The 19,949-nt window shown below is 39.5% G+C and overlaps 1 protein-coding gene across 1 annotated transcript; it reads right to left on the bottom strand.

Annotated features, from left to right (window-relative positions):
* Nucleotides 1-11,244: 11,244 nt before the first annotated feature.
* On the bottom strand, nt 11,245-13,301 carry LOC139927397 (BTB/POZ domain-containing protein KCTD12-like). Its single transcript, XM_071919522.2, has one exon. It carries the CDS (start codon nt 13,221-13,223, stop codon nt 12,432-12,434), a length of 792 nt encoding a protein of 263 aa, XP_071775623.1. The 5' UTR covers nt 13,224-13,301; the 3' UTR covers nt 11,245-12,431.
* Between the last annotated feature and the right edge of the window lie 6,648 nt (nt 13,302-19,949).

The raw sequence follows: 19,949 nt of genomic DNA on the forward strand, positions 1-19,949 counted from the left end.
AAGAAATTCAGATTTCATCATGTTCCTCAAACTTTTTGAGCATATAAGGCACATATAAGACATTCTCCCAGTGTAAACATCACATACACGCAATCCACACTTGCAGCTTGTATGATAAGCGTCCATACACTGAGAAACATTCCCAAGGGTTACATAGATTATGTCCATTAACCCTTCTTTACTCATTTCCTCCAAAAAGAGACAAGAGGGAAGAGAATGTTGTTTGTGTTCTAAGGCCTTTAAATAGGGAAGTGTCATGCTGTAAAATGGTAGGACTAGGTTCTGTTATTGTGCAAAATTAAGGCCTCAACCTTGTTTCTCCTGGCCTCACTAAATACATACTGTAAATGTCCCAGTACAAGGAGACAGGGCAAGACAGAGGAACACAGGAAATTCAATACTTGAAACTGCTGGGTGTGCTTACTGTATGTCAACAAATAGTTCTATTGATCATAATGAAAATGTGGACAAGTTAAAAAACAACTGTTGTTCCTGAGTAATATTTAACCACCTTTCAGCAAATGTTTAATCAAATCACATGAGGAAGGCTATAAGAAACTGCATGCATGTATTCAGTAGCGTACACAGTGTATTGCATGTACATTCTGTATGCACAAATGCAGTATTACAGCCGTATGAGGAAGTTGTGGTGTAAGAGAAGGATGACAGTGCACATCAGAACACATCCACCCACCCACCATTCAGTGTCTGGAAAAGTCAATCTGTCGGCCTTTGTGTCATGTGAATGAGAAACATGCAAAGTGAAACAAGGAAACTGCAAAAGTAGAACAAGAGGAACATTAAATAGACATTATCTCTATAGGTCATGGTGACAATGAGTCTTAAGAGGGATTTTTATCCTTGGACAGGTCATCTTGTTGGTCCTTGGAGCACTGGGCTCTCTGGACAGTAGAGACAGCCAAGCTCAAATGTTAAACATTTGTCTCCCGGTGCTCTTGGCCTGATGGATGGAAATGTTTTACGGTTTACTGTGACCTATTCTGTTGGACGGGGGAGATCAGCTCCCCGAAGACACAAGTTGAGATATTTTTCAATTTCTGACATGTTCCGTCTGTTTAGGATGACTCCTCTGACCCTCGCCCGACCTATTTAAATACCACAAATGAGCCGGAAGCAGTGGAGGGTCACAGAGAACGGTCAAGTTGAACATGCAAAAAAAAAAAAAGTAGATTTAATGGATTGACCAGATTGAACATAGTGTTTACAGAAGGCTCTGGCCCATTTCAAACAGTGTCCTCGGTGTTAGAGCCATTTAAGCTGTCACATCCCACCAGTGAGATTGAAACTTTTAATACCAATAGCTCAAGAGCCGATTGTATAGATTCAAATGACACACTGATATCTGTGTCTACAATCATATGCTTACATCATATGTGGAAAGGATCTACAAAGACAGCTAGATTTTGAGATTAGGAAAAAAAATAGGATGCTATCACAATAAAGCGCAAAATATTAAATCACACCTTCACTCTTTTTCTCAAATTTTCCACATTCCACAAATTCTAAACAGAACACACAGTGAGAGACGATTGTGTTAAACATTACTGAATCTTTCAGTACAAGTGCAAGTTCAACATGGACAGTGAATAATCATTTGACTATCTGCCTCATTTACATTAATTACTGTATATTAGGTGTCATTTATGAATATATAATGGGTGGAGTGAGCTCCATAAGTAGGCAGTAACATATTCCTTGATGTACTCATTACAATATTACAAATTTGTTTTATGTTATAGTGCAGGTTGATGAGCATTAATTTGAGTTTTTTTTTTTTCCAGTTTTATATAATGAACAGTTTTAGACTGACAACACAAAAATGACAGCAAAAATGACTATTGTGCAATGACTTGGTGATGTCTAAAATCCATAAACATCACTAGACAAATATTTAATTTTCAGTTTTGCTTTCCAGTTATTTTGCGTTTCATTGCGTGTCAGTCAAAATCTCAGTGGACACAAAATGGTACGTAACATTCACAGGACATAGTACCTTGGCTTTCCTGCTTCACAATTTAGACAAAGAAAATTACTAGGGAGAAAAAAAAAAAAACACTGAAGTTGTACATCCCACAACTTGGCCACACAAAGTTTGTAAGGATAAATCTTATCCCATTGTGTATGTCTTATACCTGCTGAACTGACTGAAAGGGAACCAATCTGTATACTGTAGTACTGAATGTGAGAAAAATATCAACATCCTACACAATATTTTTTATATATGAAACTTGGTGTCTATGTTGTTTTCTGTTTAGTCGATCAAACCCAGAACACAATAGAATATACTGGCATTTTCAGTAGTCCTATACTAATGTTGCAGAAAAAAAATGTTAAACTCATTCAATTCAATATAGTGGAAAGGCTTACAAGTCAGTATGTACTTTACAGTGTGTGTGTGTGTGTGTGTGTGTGTGAGAGAGAGAGAGAGAGAGAGAGAGAGAAAGAGAGTTTAATGTAAGTGGTGTTATTGTAACACTGGACGTGACCCCGCATGGAAGTGAAATTCTTCTTTCTCATGCTGTACAAAGTTCTGACCCTCTTTCCCATTCTAACTGAGGCAAAGTTCTCATGAGATGTTTTCAGAGCTGAAATAACAATAACATTTGTCCCATAGCTTGCAGTGTATACTTGGGGCATCTAGCTCAGAATTGATAAAAAAAATATCCCACAATGACTAATAAAAGGTTACACACAGACATTACAACACACAGAGCTTTATCAATTGTCATCTTAACTTGTTGTTGCTGTCCAGTGAAAACCTCATATCTCCAAAAGGAACTAAGAAAAAAAGGCCACCATGACTTTTTCAGTTTATCTGCTGGGTTTTGAAAGGGCTTCATAAGAACACAGATGGTAGAATTTTCTCAGCCAATAGAGGAGCATGTTATCCTTGACTGGAGTTAAAATGTGAAACGCATCTATGTGCTCAGGGTGTTTTAACACTTCTGTTTCATTCTGCCCACTGTAGTGAGCCTTTCCAAAGTTCAGTGAAATCAAATTGCAATGTTTCAGATCAAAGGATTGCCTTCTGTCACTGAATACATACTGTACATTCATTTGTATTTGACTAAAATTCCTAAATTATGCTTTCTTTCATTTGGAATTTTAGCAGAGAAATGGTGTAAATGTTGATTGTTTAATGTTGTTTACAATCGGTCTTGAAAATGGACTCACATTGGTCTGTTCTCGGTCTTGACTCGGTCTCACCCCCCCCCCCCCCCCCCCAGCTGTTGAATAAAGCTGATCTGCAGGGAGAATGCCAGACTGATGACAGTCTGCTGTTTTGATCTTATCTGTCAACAGGTGTAAATGGGAATGAGTTGCAATCAAACACCTGCCACTCAATCTCACATGTGGGCTACACATCTTCCAGGATGCTAGAGGTAAAGCTCTATCAGCCATGTTGGCCCATCTTGAGCATCATCAGGACATATTTTCTAAAAAACTAGCTGTTTATAGGCTGTCTTGTGCCTAGTTATATTATATTCCTTGAAATATGATTGCACATCAACCAACTGGAAATATAAGATCTTGGTCTTAGTTCCATCCATTGGCTCTGAATTGAAACTGACTTAACCTAATGGCTCCCAGTGCCTCCAAAAACACATCTAAAACATGCTCCAGAAATATATTTTTTCCTAAATAAGTTATCATTGTGACAACTGTGTCTGTGTGTGTGTGTGTGTGTAGAATACTATCCCAGGGTTTTTTGTTTTTTTTTGTGGGAGAAATAATTCAGAGATGCCCCCAAACTGCTATTTACTGTGCTATTTTCAACTTTTGGTTTCAGAGGAAACTATTTCTCATATGAAATCCTCCTCCGCTCAAAGTTTCAAAAAGAGATCCTTGGTTCAGTCGGACCAGATATTTAATCAACTGTTCCCTGTCTATTGACTCTTTCCGTGCTTGTTTTAAAGATGCTGTGGTCCAGCCTCTTGTAAAGAAAACCACTTTAGATGATCTTGTTCTTAGCAATTTCTTCTTAACAACATATTCCTAAACTGTCATTTTTAACCAGTGTTGTAGAGAAAGTAGTTTCCTGGCTGATTATTATCATTACTGATTATTATTCATAATGGCTGATTGCCATTATGAATAATAACAGCATCTCTAAGAAATATCAATCTGGTTTTATAGCCCTCTACAGCACTGAGACTGCTCAAGTCACTAATGATGTACTACTTATTGTCAGTGTTAATGATTGCTGCATTTTAATCCTATTTTATTTTAGCCAGCAATCCCACCAACCTAGCTCTAGTCAAAGACTGGCTTACAGATTTCAAGTGTTGGATGTCACAAAATTTCAGCTGCTACTAGAAACCTGGAAGTGATTTTTGATCCAAACATCTGCTTTGGTGATCAAATTAATAAAGCTGTACAGTCCTGTTTCCTCCAGTTGGAAACCATCTCCAAAATAAGGCCTGTTTAATCCTTTTCTGACCTCGAAAAGGTGACCCATGCTTTTATATCATCTTGTTTGGATTATTGCAATTATTTTCCTGTCTCAGTCAAAATTCTTTCTGTTGCCAGTAAATTTCATAATTTTATTTTTTAATTTAGATTTTACCAATCACATTCAGGGCTTGTGCTGGACTAACACCTAGCTACATCTCTGACCTTTTAATCCCCTATGAGCCAAACCACAGCCTGACATCCTCGGGCAGGGCGCTGTGTCGTTCCAAAATCCAGGCTGAAAAGGCTGAAAGGGAGAACAGGCTTTCTCAGTAAGGGCACTAGTCCTGTGTAACACGCTACCTGAGGAGATCAGGCTAGCTTCTTCAGTGTCTTCTTTTAAATCACTCATAAAAACATACTTTTATAAACTTGCTTTTATTTAGTTTTTGTTTCTAGATTGATCGCTATTGTCTTCTCTTTTATGGTTATTTTGTTGTCTGTTCATTTTATCACTGCTGTTTTTCTGTTTCGGTTGTTTTTATTGTTCTCCTTGTCTGGTGTTCTGTGAAGCGGTTTGTAAAAGCAGTTTGCTTTGTTTTGAAAAGTACTTAATATTATTATTATCAGGTCAGTTTCACTATTTCTGCCCAGGTGATGCGTGAGTATAATTTGGTCCCAAGTCAGTCTCAATCACTGGTAACTCCACTTCCATGGTAATCTTTAGTTGATGCTCTTGTTCTTAGCAATTTCTTCTTAACATCATATTCCCAAACTGTCATTTTTAACAGTCGCAAGCTGAAACTAACACACAGACAAACATTGAAACAGCCTATGTTTATGTAAACTAACAGGTGAGCATGATGAGATGAGAAAATAGCTTTGGGTCATGTGTCATGAGTCCTCTCTCTGCCTGGCTGTCCATCCCTTGTTACCATGGCAATACCAGCCCACAGACCGCCCAGCTGGGATTGGTTGAGAAGTGAGGGGATTCTTATCTGCATGACACAGGAAGCAGAGAGGAAGAAGTGGGTGTGTCTGCGCCTTGTAGATATCTGGCGAGTGTCGTCTCTCTGTGGAGCATCACTGCGGGAACACTGTCCAGAGCGCATTCCTCAGACAGGCGGAGTGACAGGCAGAGACGTGCAGCAAGAAGAAAAACAGGCAGGAAGACCTCCGAGTTATGGTTTGCAACCCTCATGTCAACCGTAATTATGATACCAGATTTTTTTTTTTGGCCTATATTTTATGCATTTACAGATAGCTGTATCAATTCTGCACTATTTCATTTTTGTGGCTACACATCTGTCAGATTCTGGATATGGTAATAGCATACATGTCCCACTTCCTACATATCAATTAACCACACGGACAATATCAGTGTCACTTTTGAAAAAGGAGACCAAAGGGCAACAAAAATTCTGCAGTGTCTCACTATTCATGAAATGGGATGACAACTTAAATTCAAGTGAACTCATTAACATACACACACACACACACACACACAGGGTGATAGGAAGATATCGAAATGGTTAATTAATGGACTCAGCTTCTTCCGTGTCTTGCCCTTTCAGACAGACCTGAGAGGGAGAGAAGGGGGTGCTTTCCTTCTGAAAGGAAGCCCACTGCAGCCGCAGCAGGGGTGGAGGATGCTCCTGCTCTCCCTCTCTGTTCCCTGTGGTTGATTGATGCTGGCAGCCTTTACCTTTTGGTTTACCGATGCGGTCCAAGGCTCAGCTTTGTCACTGGGAGCTGCACCAGCCTCCGGTCTGCCGCTGGGCCCTGGGAGCAGCTCAGCGGAGACTGCCGACATTTACACCCTCCCTCTCCTGAACAATACGACATAGAGGAGAGGAGACAGAGAGAAAGGGCCTTATGGAGAGAAGCAGCAAGGAAGGCTCTCTTTAATAGAGAGAGTTGGCCATTGAAGGATCACAGATTTTGATCTCTCTGCTCTGTAAAATGCACAAGAATACTTTCCATCCGTCTTTAGGCTGGTACTGTAGCAGTTGCAATTTTCAGGTTGTATTGTTTACATGCAACTTTTTTTTATTAGTGTTTCAAAAGCAAATTAAGTTGCATGCAACAAGCAAAAATATTGATAAAATCAATGTCCATATTATGGATTGTTTTTATTCTTAAACCATTTTAAGTCCCCCAAATTATTGGAGAACTCATGTAGTTTAACTAACAAATTTTTTACATCTCTGAATTGGATTGTTTCCATTACATTAAGCACAGCATTAAAAAGAAAAAGCTGCACTTGTTTTGTTGGCTGATCAAATAGAGCAAGAAAACCACGCAAGTAAAAAGCAAAGCCAATTAGAATTGATGTGCAACTGACTAGCCAACCAAAATGTCACCCAAAGACAAGATTCTACTGTCAGCGTTTTGCAGTCTACTATAAATAGCCTATATGCCAAATCCTGTTAGATGTAGTTGTTATTTGATTGCCTCTTACATGCAGTTGGTTGTGAAAAGCTGAATTGTCTTTACTTGATCCAACTCGGTTGCAGACAGGTTAAGGCTGCTGAACTGTTTTATGATGCAATTCATTTGCATAACACCAAACTACTTGAAGAAGTTGCTTGCATCATGCCGTCCTTCCAGGACAAAGAAGATGTCTTGAGGTTTATGTATTATTAAAGCCACTGGAAACTCAGATCTATGATTTCCATTGTGTTATTCTGCTATGTTTGTTGCTACAGGAAACACAATAGTACAATAACAAAGGCTTATTGTTTTGTTGAGAACGGTTCTACGCAGGTTTGTATGTGCTTTCTTATCACTGGGATTTCACTTGGCAGGATGAAACAGGACGGCTTATGTCATGCGGTCCTTAATATAATATTGCAGGGGATCAAGGTTCTGACTAGACAGAATTTTATTGCTTTAATTTCCTGTATCTTACCTCGTCTCCAGAGGAAAGAGTCCAGAGATTGTGTATCATACTGTACTGGACACCAAAAACAAAACACTGACCCCAGTATCTGCTGCCCTGCCTATGTATCATTTGCAAGTTATGGCGTTATTGCAGAGGGAACGAGGAACAGGACGGAGCAGCAATCCATAAAGACTGACAAAAAATAATATGACTGAATAAGTGATATCAGTCTCAGATTATGGATTGTAGTTTCATATTTCAAAAGATAGCTGACTTGGGCTTTCAAATGATGGATCGTGGCTTTAAACAGAGTCTTTAGTAGCTGTGCTGGAGTGAAGGCTCGAGGAAGGACTTGTGAAAGAGGATGTGTTTGTTCTGTTGTGAAAGTGCAGAAGAGATTTAGTCTGGTAGAGATCTAGAGTAAACGGCCAAGATTACAACTGAAGTGATGTACAAACGCAGATAACCCTAAAGATACACCCACACACACACACACTCAGTTTTGACATAAGAATCAGTACTACGGTGAGCAAACAGCCATGTTGGTTACGCTGAGACTGGGCTCAACCATTTTGACCACTATGTTAATGATTGGAGGAATGCATAAACCTTAATGGTTTCCCTGCTTGGTAACACAAACACTTTGGGCTGATTATGGGCTCAGGTGGTTAGCAAACAGCACCAATCTGAGTCTAGAGAGATGTAAGCCTTTCGGTGCTCTATTACAGTATGTGTACCTTACATTATTACTTGATGACTGTAAAACTTCCCAGGGTTTATTCAAATAGTAAAATGTTTGCTCTGATACCAAGCACCTGCAAAATGTAAAGGCGATAATTGGATAAATCAAAGAGCTCTGTTTGTCCTGACAAGGAGCATTATCAGAAACTATACAGACATTTAAAGGACACGTTTTAATTCATGTGATAGATACTTTCATGGCCCAGATAGCACACAGGCCAGATGGAGCTGGTATGCATGTTTTGATTCTCTGGTAATTGGCATACGTCATCGGAATGGATCCCAGACTGAAAGGAGGACAACTGTGAAACATTTCCTTTTGAGTAAAATCGTCATTTAACTAAGAATGCTGCTGTTTAAAGTTGATTTATGCTGACTTAAATCAACTTTAAGGAGAATGAAGGATTTCAAAATGTGTTGTGGTTGGCGCCGTAGCTCCCAATTACAGTGTGCAGCATTTTTTCTGGCTAAGCTACTGATATTTGTATGATGATAACCAGAGAACCGAGCCAAGTAGTTTCACCTGGACGGGACTGCAGCTCTTTCCATCACATTGGAAAAAAAAAGCGCCGTATACTGCATTGTCCTCAATTCATTCTGTGGGTTCTGTGCTTGTGAGGCTTTCACTCATTTTGTGAAGAAAAAAAAACTGTTTTCAGTCATGCAGAAGTCATAAGAGTCCCATATTTGACATGCTTGCTGTCATGCTGCTGCTCTGTTCCCTCACACCCAGGATGAATGGCTGAGAGAATCCTGCAGTTCACAGTATGGATAAATGCAGGATGGGGAAACTTCTGCAGTGGCTGCTGCTGTCATTAAAAAAATTGAAAAGCTTAACAGTTTTGAAAGTGATGAAAAGACTAATCATTAACTGCTCTATTGTTCTGTGGTATTATTAGCAGATTGTGAAGGAACTAAACAGTGGACATTTCAGTTAACATGGAAATGAATATAGACTTTTCTTTCATTTAGCTATGGGACAGCGTATTTTTTATTTTCTGCTCTCACACCTACTATAGACCAAAGGAATCACAAGACGTAAATTAATTGTCCATGCAATATTCTCTATGAAGCTAAAGAGCAATATGTCTATGAGGAGAGCTGGAGACGACATCCACAAATACTATTTACACAAAACAAATATATATTTAAACATGAAGCTCCATGTTGAGCAAGAGACAGACTGTACTCGGAGATTCTTTGAAATATAAAAAGAAGTGTTAAAGATACAGATGGGGCACTAATAGTGGCTGATATGAAGAGAGCCAGTACTTCTGCATTTTTGCCTCCAACTCTGCAAATTGGCTAATCTTGGCACACTCTCTCTCTCTCTCTCTCTCTCTCGCTGTATGTGTGTATGTGTGTGTGTGTGTGTGTGTGCATGTGGGTGGGTGTGTGTGGGTGTGTGTGTACCTTTATGATAGAAATAAATACCTCCAAAAACATTTCACACTCTGTTTGCTACTCTGCCTGTGACAAAAGTCTGTTGGCCAGAACCTGAAAATGCCCACACACACACACACACACACACACACACGCACACACACACTTATGTGTAATAAATGTCCACCAATGCAACACATGACTTGGACCACGTTAGAAATAGTTACTTGGCAGAGAAACACACCAATCTCATTTAATTATCCCTGATCAGAAGAACAAACGAAAAATAATTTTGGATCATTTGAATAGTTCTATTTGACCAACAACTGTCCTGTTGTTTCATTTGGTCTCAGTCTGATTTTCAAGGGTAACACTTGACCCTTGTGCAAAGATGATGTAGATAGACAAGCAGGTTTCCAAATTGCAGTCAGAAGGTTTCTTGTAGTTGTTTTTTGTTTTTTTGGCTCTCCTTCCCTTAACATCCCACTTGTGAACATATCGGTAGGAAAAAGCACACTCCCTCTGTTTTCTCATATCAACACATGCAAAGAAAGAAACAATTTTTGTCTGATTTCAGAGTTTGCCCCAGTTGCTGTCTTTTGGTTGAGGACAGTAGGCACCACTTCCTGTTTCTGGAGATCGCACCATAGAGGAAGAGAAGCAGTTGATCTTTCCCTTTTCCTGTCCAGATGGCAGTATCAGCTGACAGCAGATACCAGTTTTTTTTTGTGTAGACATGTCTAACTTTAAAGCTCTTCCGTAAGATAAGTGTGTGCAGTGCGCATGCGCGCGTGGGCGGCATGTGTGTCTGTGTGTCTGTTTGTGTGCATGTCTTTATGTCTTTGTTTGCATATAGATGCAAGATGAGAGAAGTCCTCTTTCTACTAATTTGATTTACAGTAACAGCTTCAGTGCTATACTGTATCTAACAAATAAACACATACACGAGTGCACATTCACTCAGCACACACAAAGCCTTTTTTGTACATGAATTGATCTTGGAACAGCCCGGGTTTGTGCCCCAGGACCCCACATGGGAACCAACAGTTGATTACTGTACTTGTCAAGCCAAAGAGTAACACTGAGTGCCTTGAATTACACACCGAGGACCACATGACTTGGAGGCACATCAATTTCTTAGATATAATGTAGCTGTTGTGCTTCTGGTGTTGTGTTGCCTCTGAAGTGTTGGCTGCACTCTGTGATAGAAAGCCTTTCACTTCATCTGTCTCTCTTCCAGTTCAGGACTGAACTTAATAATGGTCTCATAAATATCAGACCATCAATAACATAGTAAAAATACATGTGGTGAATTAATTCAGATCCCATCCTCATCAGAGCATTTTGGTGGCATGATGGCCTAGTGGTTAGTGAGGTCATCCCCCAACCGGAGGGGTGCGGATTCAATCCCTAGCATGACCAAACATGTCAAAGTATGCTTGAGCAAGATATTTTTGCTCCAGGAGAGCTGCAACATGGCTGACAATGTGTCTCAACCAGGAGGAGAAAAGATAATTTCCCCTTTGGGTGATGAATGAAAATATCAAATTGAAATCTGTAAATTAAATTTCGAAGAAAGAGCCGCAGAAAGACTGGTCTTCAGCAGGCATTATGACAGATCGGTTATTTTAAACATCTTTTTGGTGTATTTACAGATAAATCATCAAGACACTGGTGACCTGCAAAGAAAAATCCATGTTTTGTTTTTACTCACATGAAGTGCAGCATCATTGTATTTGTAGAATGTATTTTTCTCATCTATTTTGCAGCTATACCACTCTATTGGCGAATCGTTTTCACAATGAACTCAAGGGACTATTAGGTTGATAGTGTTCATGCTTTATTTGCTGGAGCTTCATATATAAAGACAATAGAGAAAACTATGGCAATAGCTGTCAGGTGGCATGTAACTTTAGCATTGTGAAAAAGTCAAAATATATATATATTGTGAAGCTATGATATATATGAGTCATGGACACAATCAAATATAACTAAAAACTGGGAAGCAAAATTGAACAGACCATAATCAACATGTTAGACCAAAGAAGCAAACCACTGTCTTCCTTATCCATCAATCCCTCATATTAAAGAATTCAGGATTGATGAATAAAGGGAATTCAGGAAAGGTTGTAATAGTTCAAAGGCCAGATCAAACATAGGCTATATGGCCATGGTGTGTGGCTTTCCACAGAACATAAATGGCCTCTACAGTAATATGTCACAAATACAAATGCAAGCACATTAGCTTATGCAAATAAGTAACTTCAGCTATGGAAACCAGCACAGAAACCAGCTCCTAATATTTCTGCCACCCAGTCTCTCTGAAAGCACAGGCTAACCAAAATGACATGATAATGTCATCTACTTGAACATACAACAGTCATTGTAAAAGCCATAAAGTTTATCAGGCAAGCTGGCACTGTGCAAAGAGTAGACTGCAGGATGTGTTGGGTGGAAACGCCTTTTTCATGTCAGTAGTTTTATTACTTTTCTCTGTAACAACTAGTGTAACTAGTTACTGTTTCAAATTCAGTCAAAAGTCAGTTGGCTATCAAAAAAGTCGTTACTTTTGTTATCGCCTCTCTCAGACTGAAGTCTAATTGTTGTTACTAAATGAGATAGTTCTTTTTTTTAAGTTCTTTTTTTGATTTCATAATAATTCGTCTTCCTCTCACACTGAGCTAGTTTGGATTAAAAAATGGCATTGAAGATAACTTTATAGGGTTGAAAGTATTCCCTCTACTTCTATTTTATCGAGCAAAAGGATGACAAAAACATTGAACATGACAACTATTTGGTCCTTAATGGAAGAAGTAGGCTAATTGAGAAGATAAAGGCTGCAGCCGCCAGTTCGGGAGGTTTAACAGGAAGGCTAATGTAAGGAGTGGTGTATCAAATTATTGCTCCCAGGGAGTACAGTAAGTAATGCCATTACTTTTGAAACGAGCAGTGAGTAATGCACTACTCTTCTGAGTAACGAGCCCAGCACCGCGCCCAGAAAACAGGCAGTTTATCGGGAGAAGACATACTCGGTGTAACTGGTCCAGATTTTGTCTTCATTGGGGTCATTACTGGTGTATGAGCAGGTCCCGGTGGAGCTGCAGGCCACCATGCGGAAACCCATCTCCGCCAGCCGGTCAAACGCCTGCTCCAAGAAGTTATACTTCAGGTAATACCGGGAGGTGTATCTGTCAGGCGGCCGGTCGGGGTCGCGACTCTCATTCAGCGTCTCCCCAAAAACCTCCTTAGCCAGCGATGTCTTGCTGCAGACGGTTATTCTGGCGACTCTGCGAAATTTGGCGTCTGTCTGGATGTCTCTCCCGATAGTGTAGGTGCCCCTGTAGCCGATGGTGATGTACCCGGCCTTGCCCCCCGGCACCGGGGAGCGGAGGGCTGCTTCGGAGGTGGCGGTGGCCGGACTCAGCTCAGCCTCCTCCGGGTCCCCGCTCTCCTCATTGCAGGAGCTGGCTTTGCTGTCCGCTGCGAGGCGCTTCGACAGCTCGTGGAGCAAAAAGAAGTCCGCCTCCTTCTGCAGCCTTCTCCTCTCTTTGAAAAAGTCGGGCAGAATGAGGTTGGAGTCCCGCAAGTAATCCAGAATGTAGCGGAACAGAAAGCCGTCCCGGTCAAAGAAGAAGCGCTGTTTGCTGTCTTTGGGCAGTTCGCTGGGGGAGCTCTTAGTGAACTTGGTCCACAGGAGAGAGTTGGGCACCGCAGTGAGAGTTTTGAGTCGGGTTACATATACCTGTCCACCCACGTTTAACTCCACTATGTCAGGGAAGCTGTCGCTGTCGCTTTGTGCCATTTCTGTTTACCCCAGTAATGTCCGGTGTGTCCCTGCGAGAATGAGTAGTTGGGGAGTAGGCTAGTCTCTCTGTAACCAGATGTTTATATCGGTTTGGTTGAGTGGGAGGAGAAGGAGAAGGACGGCCTGAGCGATTAACTCTTCAGTGGAACTGAGACCAAGTAATGATGCCTTTAAGGGCTTCTTGTAAACTCCAAGTTCAGATGTTGGAAAGTCATAAATACGACATGTGGCGCATTCATGCTTGGAAATACTATCAAGATGGGCACTGTAGTAAAAATATATATTTTTTTGGTGGACGGGGGGTGGGGGGTGTATTTTAGAAATCAAGTGGCACTTTGTGCTGCAGGGGCAGAACGCAGAAGAGGAAATGTGTAGCCTAATTGATGTGATTCGTTTAATTACAGTACAATGTTTGACTACTAAAAGTTCACAAAAGTGTGACAACTAAAAACAGTGAGTTCATTCATGATTTCTCAGAGTTACTGCTTATGCCTAAATGGTAAGCCTTTTAATACTTGGGATGTTAACACCCGTGTCTGTTGCCTGGACAATATGGTCTGTGTCTGATTTCATGAATATTATTGAGTCTTCAATGTGCTGGAGAACCTGCCTAGTTAAAGAAACATATCCTTGACCTACTTTTTTCATTTAGATTCGCCCCAGCTAATGTTGCACTCAAAGAAATGAGCATCTGACCATATGGCCATAGCTTTTAAAGTCCTGTTGCTTTACCCTTCTGTCAGCCTCTGTGCAGATGGTGCAGCTGTCTGTTCATCTTCTGCATCTTTAAATCTGCTTCTGCCAGCAAATTCTCAGAGGTCTTTTTGACAATCACTTCCAACAATGTGCCTCTGCGCAACAGTGAAGAGCTTTCTGGTTGTTTTACTTGCACTTGATTGAGTATTCTTTTTGTTAGGGTTAGCCAAACAGCCTCATGTTGCTACTAACAACAAGACCAAGCCTTATCCTTACCTGCAGATTCAGTTTTTGTAAATACTCAGAACAGGTTTGCAATCTTGTTTTGGTCAGATGGGCACTGAATGGTGAGTTACACAGTACATACCACTATCCATATTATAGAATTACTTACCATAGACCCACAATGTTAGTAAAGACACCTTGGTAAAGATTACACACTTGCCCCCTCACTGTAATGGTCATTTCTGTGACAGTGATTATTGATGTTGGCTACTTGGCTATCTCCTTGTATATCTCTACCTAATTTATAGCCAGTGTCAGGAAAAGAGAGAAAATGTAGATTAATATATTGGAATGTAATTGAATTCTCATACTTTTTAGATGTTTTGATATGCATATAAAATAGCAAATTATGCATTTACAAGGCTGTCATGGAATTACCATTTCATAGACTTTAATGTTGAAATATCAGAAAGGTTTAAGGTTAGGAGTGGCTTATTTCAAAGAATCGTCACAACTCTAGGGTCCTTTTCAATGTTATTGATTCAGTAGTTAGCCCCTCTCCTGGTCAATGTATTAAAGAATTTTCACACTGAAAAGTGTGATGAATCTCTAATACTGTTTAACCCCCAAAAAGTAGAGAACATAAGACTCCAGGTCTCACTGGGAGCTATCTGCTGATAATTCTGCAATGATAAGTTAAGCCATTTCTTCCCTTCTTCTAGAGAAGACCGTGTCTTGCATGAAATCCTCCTCCTGTCCTCTAGTTGTTGTCTGTACTAATTTTAACGAAGAAGCATTTGATTCAGTCAGTCAATGTGAACATATTAACAATTATCAATAGCTTTCTGGTCACTGGTTTTTTTCCATCTAGTATTAAACATGCAGTGGTTCAACCTCTTCTTAAGAAACTATGTTCTGACATATTGTCTCTTGCAAACTCAAGGGCCCATCTCGAAAATGCTAATTTTTCTCTAAGGTTGTAAAAAACTTGTATAAAACAATAACTTCAAGAAATTCCAATCTGGTTTTAGAGCAGTTACAGCACAGAGACTGCTATCCACAGAGCGACCCATGACCTTTTAACGGCAGATGCAGAGGAATGTTAATTCTTTTAGATTTCAGTGTGGCCTTCGAGGAGAAATAGACAGGCAGTGGCACAGACAGATAATGTACTGTATATCCTATTCATTGTTTTTTTAATATCGAAAAGGTGCATATTGCAGCTTTAATTAGGCACTCAGTCTGTCAATATTAATCCAGTATTGAGAAATGTAGGTGTCATTTCTTATGCAAATATGAGCTTTGACGAACAGGTTAAGAGAGCTGTGCAATCCTTTTTCTTTCAAATAAGGAGTATTTCCCAAATTAAGCAGTTTCTATTCTGTAGTGATCTAGAAATCTAGATCTGTAGTGATCTTTTCTTGAATAGACTAGTGCAACTCTTGCATCAATCCGGTGTCAATCAAAATCCCCTCTTTTGTTGCCAGCTTGCAGAACAAAAAGATAAGACCACAACATCCTCATTTTAGCATCTTTACTTTGGTTATCTGTTAGTTTCAGAATTAAGGGTTCTAATATACAGTGGAGCTGTATATTGGGCAGGATTCTAGATAAAATAAACAGAAAAGCATCAACCAGACAAAAAGCTACACTTCAAATGTAAGATGAAGCTAGTCTGACTGATGTGTGGTGTCTCCAAAATCCCTTGAATAGAGACTATACTTTTCCCTCAAACCCACATAACTCCTACTCTAGGATCAATTTCAACTTAACACCAAAGATCTCTATTGATCTTGTGAGGTACAATATAGGCTCTAATCATATTTCAGGCCACGCACCAGTATTTCTGCTGAAGAGGACCTCTCATATTGTCACTCATAATGTCAGTGGGAGATGTAATAGGTCTATTATCTCGGACATTGAATTCTGTTCCCTGGAACAAAGAGCATCAGCTGTTTATTAGAGAGAATGATAATGCTGATTGAGACTCATCTAACTTATGGGAAACAACTAATGCTTTCTTAAGAGGTGTCATAGTATCTTATTACTCAGCAAAAAAGGGTTTAAGGAACAGTAACATTTATAGATACAGCTGTAGCAAGCAGAAATGGATCATAATGATCGTTCAAAAGCCAACTGGGAGAGAGTGATAAAGCAAAAACTTTGAATGCGTTAATCTTCCAAAACGGAGAAAAATTGCTGTTGATACAGAAATACAATATGATGAAATATGATTATGATAATATATCTGGTAGATACTTAGCTAATTTGATAAATAATAGGTATATCAATAATTCAGTTGTTAAATGAAGGATAAGAATTAAAAACAACACTGTACAACTATGAAAATATCTAAAGTTTTCAAATGTATTCTTTATATACATGTATATATATATATATATAAAGCTCTTTTATTTTTAGGGTATCATATATTTATAAAAGTCAGTGACTCAAAACTTGGAACAAGACATAAAACATCAAAGAAATAGAGGAGGTCAGACAGTTTGGCATCTGGGAAGCTGTGTGGGCCTTACGGTCTTCCACCTGAGGTTTATAAAGCTTTTAAAAGTACTTAAGCTCCCTTGTTATTGAAAATGCTCAAACATCATTATTTAATAATACCCTCCCTCAGTCATAGAGGTTGTCAAATATTAAGGTCTAACAAAAAGAAAAAAGATCTTGTGAACACAGCATCTTATCAGTCAGTTAGCTATCAAATACATACAAAGAAACTCGCAAAACTGCTTGCTAATAGGTTAAATTCCAGTATTCCTTCAGTAGTAGCACCTGACCGGAATTATATTGATACAATCTCTATTAATAGTACTACACTATCCTGGAAAAATGTTTCAGATTCCATTGTGCTGTATCTATTTTTCCTAGTAGGAAGTTTCCCAGTTCCCAGCTGTATTGAACATACTATAAAAGAAGTCCAGCCAGGAATTCAAGGTTGATAGGAAGTTGATATAATCTTATTTATTTATTATTAGTTGAATTAACAACTTTATAATTCCGTGAATTACAATGTATGGCTTTGTAAGACCAGCCATCCATCTTTGGAGAAGTTAAAAGGTCCACTTAACTTTTGAGAAGAGCTGTTACTTAACTGTTCCCATACCTTCAAACTGCACACAGAGACAAAAAAAAAGGGAATCCACGAGTTTGTCTGACTCTGGGTAAGTAGGAAAAATAGCTAAATTCCCCAAAAACCGAACTATCCCTTTAAGCCCACAATACCACCAGAAGGCTCAAGAGTAAATTCTTGTGTCCTGACTGTAGCTACCCACTCCTCTCAACTTTAGTGAGACCTGCACTCCCCAGCAATACACCCACACTGCTTCAGTCACACACTACAGGCTTAAGCCACAACATTTCAACTAAATTTTCAATTTCATCGTCAGTTTTGACAACAGTAAGCTAATGGGATGGCTGAGCTCTCTGGCTTGAAACAGCTCGCTCAGCAATCCAGAAACCACATTGTTCCAGCTGTCAGAGACCAATGGGGCCACTGACTCTTATAGCTTGAAACGGCCCATTCAGCAGTTAAGAAACCACAATGTACCAACAACTAGGGATGTAACAAATCCAATTGAAATCAGGGAAAACAGGCCAGTTGATTCAAACACACAGGACCAAGTGAAAGTTGCTGGTGGATCATTAACAAATCGTTTCTTTTGACTGAGGAAGGTCACATTTCATTTGGATAGCCCAATGCTGATACTCAACTTAGCATCAAGTGATTATAATGTGTCACTATAAGGTCCACGGAGTTTCAGGTGATGCAATAGTGTGAAAAGTATCTATAGATATTCAGTGTCTGCGTTAGGGTGAATCTTAGGGTTAGGGTCAGAAATGGAGTTAGAGTTACACAGTCTGTAGAGGTGGAGCAAATAGGCAAATGACACTTTGTTGAACAATGACTTTTTGTCACCCAATAGTTGTGTATCAACATTAGACTATCCAATTAAGTCTGAAAGTTGCACACGTTTCAATAATCCTCATCCCTAGTTCTCCCATTCCATTCCATTCTGTGTCTGCAGGGAGAGGAGCTTTCTTACCCCCCCCCCCCCCCCCCCCCCGCATATGCTGCATTCAAGTGATGTGGGAATGTTCAAAACTTAAGAGGTGTTTGCTTTCAGGCTCATTTGAAGCTACCAAACTCCATGAAGTTTTTTGTAGACTTTGGTTGCCTATTGTAATTATTCCTAGCTTTTCCACACAACATGAATTTAGTGAGTGATACATTTAATTACATGTTTTACAGCAAACCAAATGTTGCAATGACACCAACAAAGATTGTTTGGATGAGAGGGACATCTAGTGGACAGTAAAGAGAAGAAGCAGACAACTGAAGAAGACACTGATACAATTCCATTCATGTTTTATTCCTTAATGCATTGGAGTTGCATTGCAGTGTTTAGCTGGAATGCAATATTTGAGAAGCTGGCCATCATTTGCAATTTTTTTTTTTTTTTTTTTTGTAGTGTGAGGCTTTCCTTACCTCTACTTACTCAGCAAATGGATGATTCATTTTCCCAAATGTACTTTAAACTACAGTGCTTTGACTTTGTTCCTCTGCTTCGACTTCCACATGACCTGTATGAGGCTATATGAGTTTTTTTCTGCACTATTGGAGGGAGAAGCACTAATGTTTGTTTACTGGAAATGTGTATTCTGTGTCCAAGGTTAATCATCACACACCATAGAAAAACATGTGTATCACCAACATATTATTGGCCAATAATTTTGTATCACTAAAATGAATGCTCTCTCTTATTGTCTCTCTCTCTCACACACTCACATACACTCACTCGCTTGCTCGCTCCCTCACAAGTCTGATGCATAAAGATACCTGCACACACACACACACACACACACACACACACACACACACACACACACACACCAGAACATCCATATGTGCTCTGTCCAGTTGAGCAGGGTTTTCTGAGGGTCGCTCTCCACACGATGTCTCTGTCAGTGTTGTTAAAGGTTACCTGTTTTTCTGGCAGTCTGGCAGAGGATAATTGGACATAAGAAGTAGTAGAATTTAGCTGTCCCTCCAACCATTTCCTGGGGACTATAAAGGTTAAGGAGGTATAGCTGCTCATATAAGAAAATTCTTCCTTTCATCGTCCCTAAAAGCTTTTCTTCTGTCCCATCCATAGTTATTATATTTAAGGGATGCAAGGGACATTTTCTAAAACTTGGGTTCCAAATGAAGATGTGCTAAGCGGCCTATGAGACTATTTGACTCTGTCAGATGCTACATCTAGCGCCACCTGGTGGGCTAAAAAAAATAAATAAATACACACTCTCTGCTGCCAGTGACCTCAGGCTGTCAACACTTTCTTGAAACCTCTTGAAGCATGTTGAGTATATTGTGTATGTTTGACCCCTGAATGTCATTGTTATAAGTTATTGATCAATCAGGCTAGTGATATGAGAATTCATGTCAGTCATTACCTGACCATTACCAGACCTTGCATGATTTAAGCATCTGTTTGTATATGTATATGAATTATCTTGTGTCCTTTGCGCAAAGGACACAAGATATTACTTAGATGTTAGCATCACATAATGCATCCTAAACGTATGCTATGTTTCAACCTTCCTCTAGAAACTACTGAAGCTCTTATGATGTCACATAAAGCTTTTATTTACCAATGAAGACTGAATGAATAAATCAAATCCGTCACTTACCTCACTGGAATATACTGGCACTCTAAACACACAGAGATTGTTTCAAATGATTCAACGCAATTTACTTGTGTGCATGTGTGTATGTGTGTGTGTGTGTGT

The sequence above is a fragment of the Centroberyx gerrardi genome, chromosome 1 (genome assembly GCF_048128805.1).
Source record: "Centroberyx gerrardi isolate f3 chromosome 1, fCenGer3.hap1.cur.20231027, whole genome shotgun sequence".
Classification (NCBI taxonomy): domain Eukaryota; kingdom Metazoa; phylum Chordata; class Actinopteri; order Beryciformes; family Berycidae; genus Centroberyx; species Centroberyx gerrardi.

What these genes read in the sequence shown, in the direction of transcription:
- LOC139927397 (XM_071919522.2), bottom strand. Translation starts at nt 13,223, where the DNA reads ATGGCACAAAGCGACAGCGACAGCTTCCCTGACATAGTGGAGTTAAAC.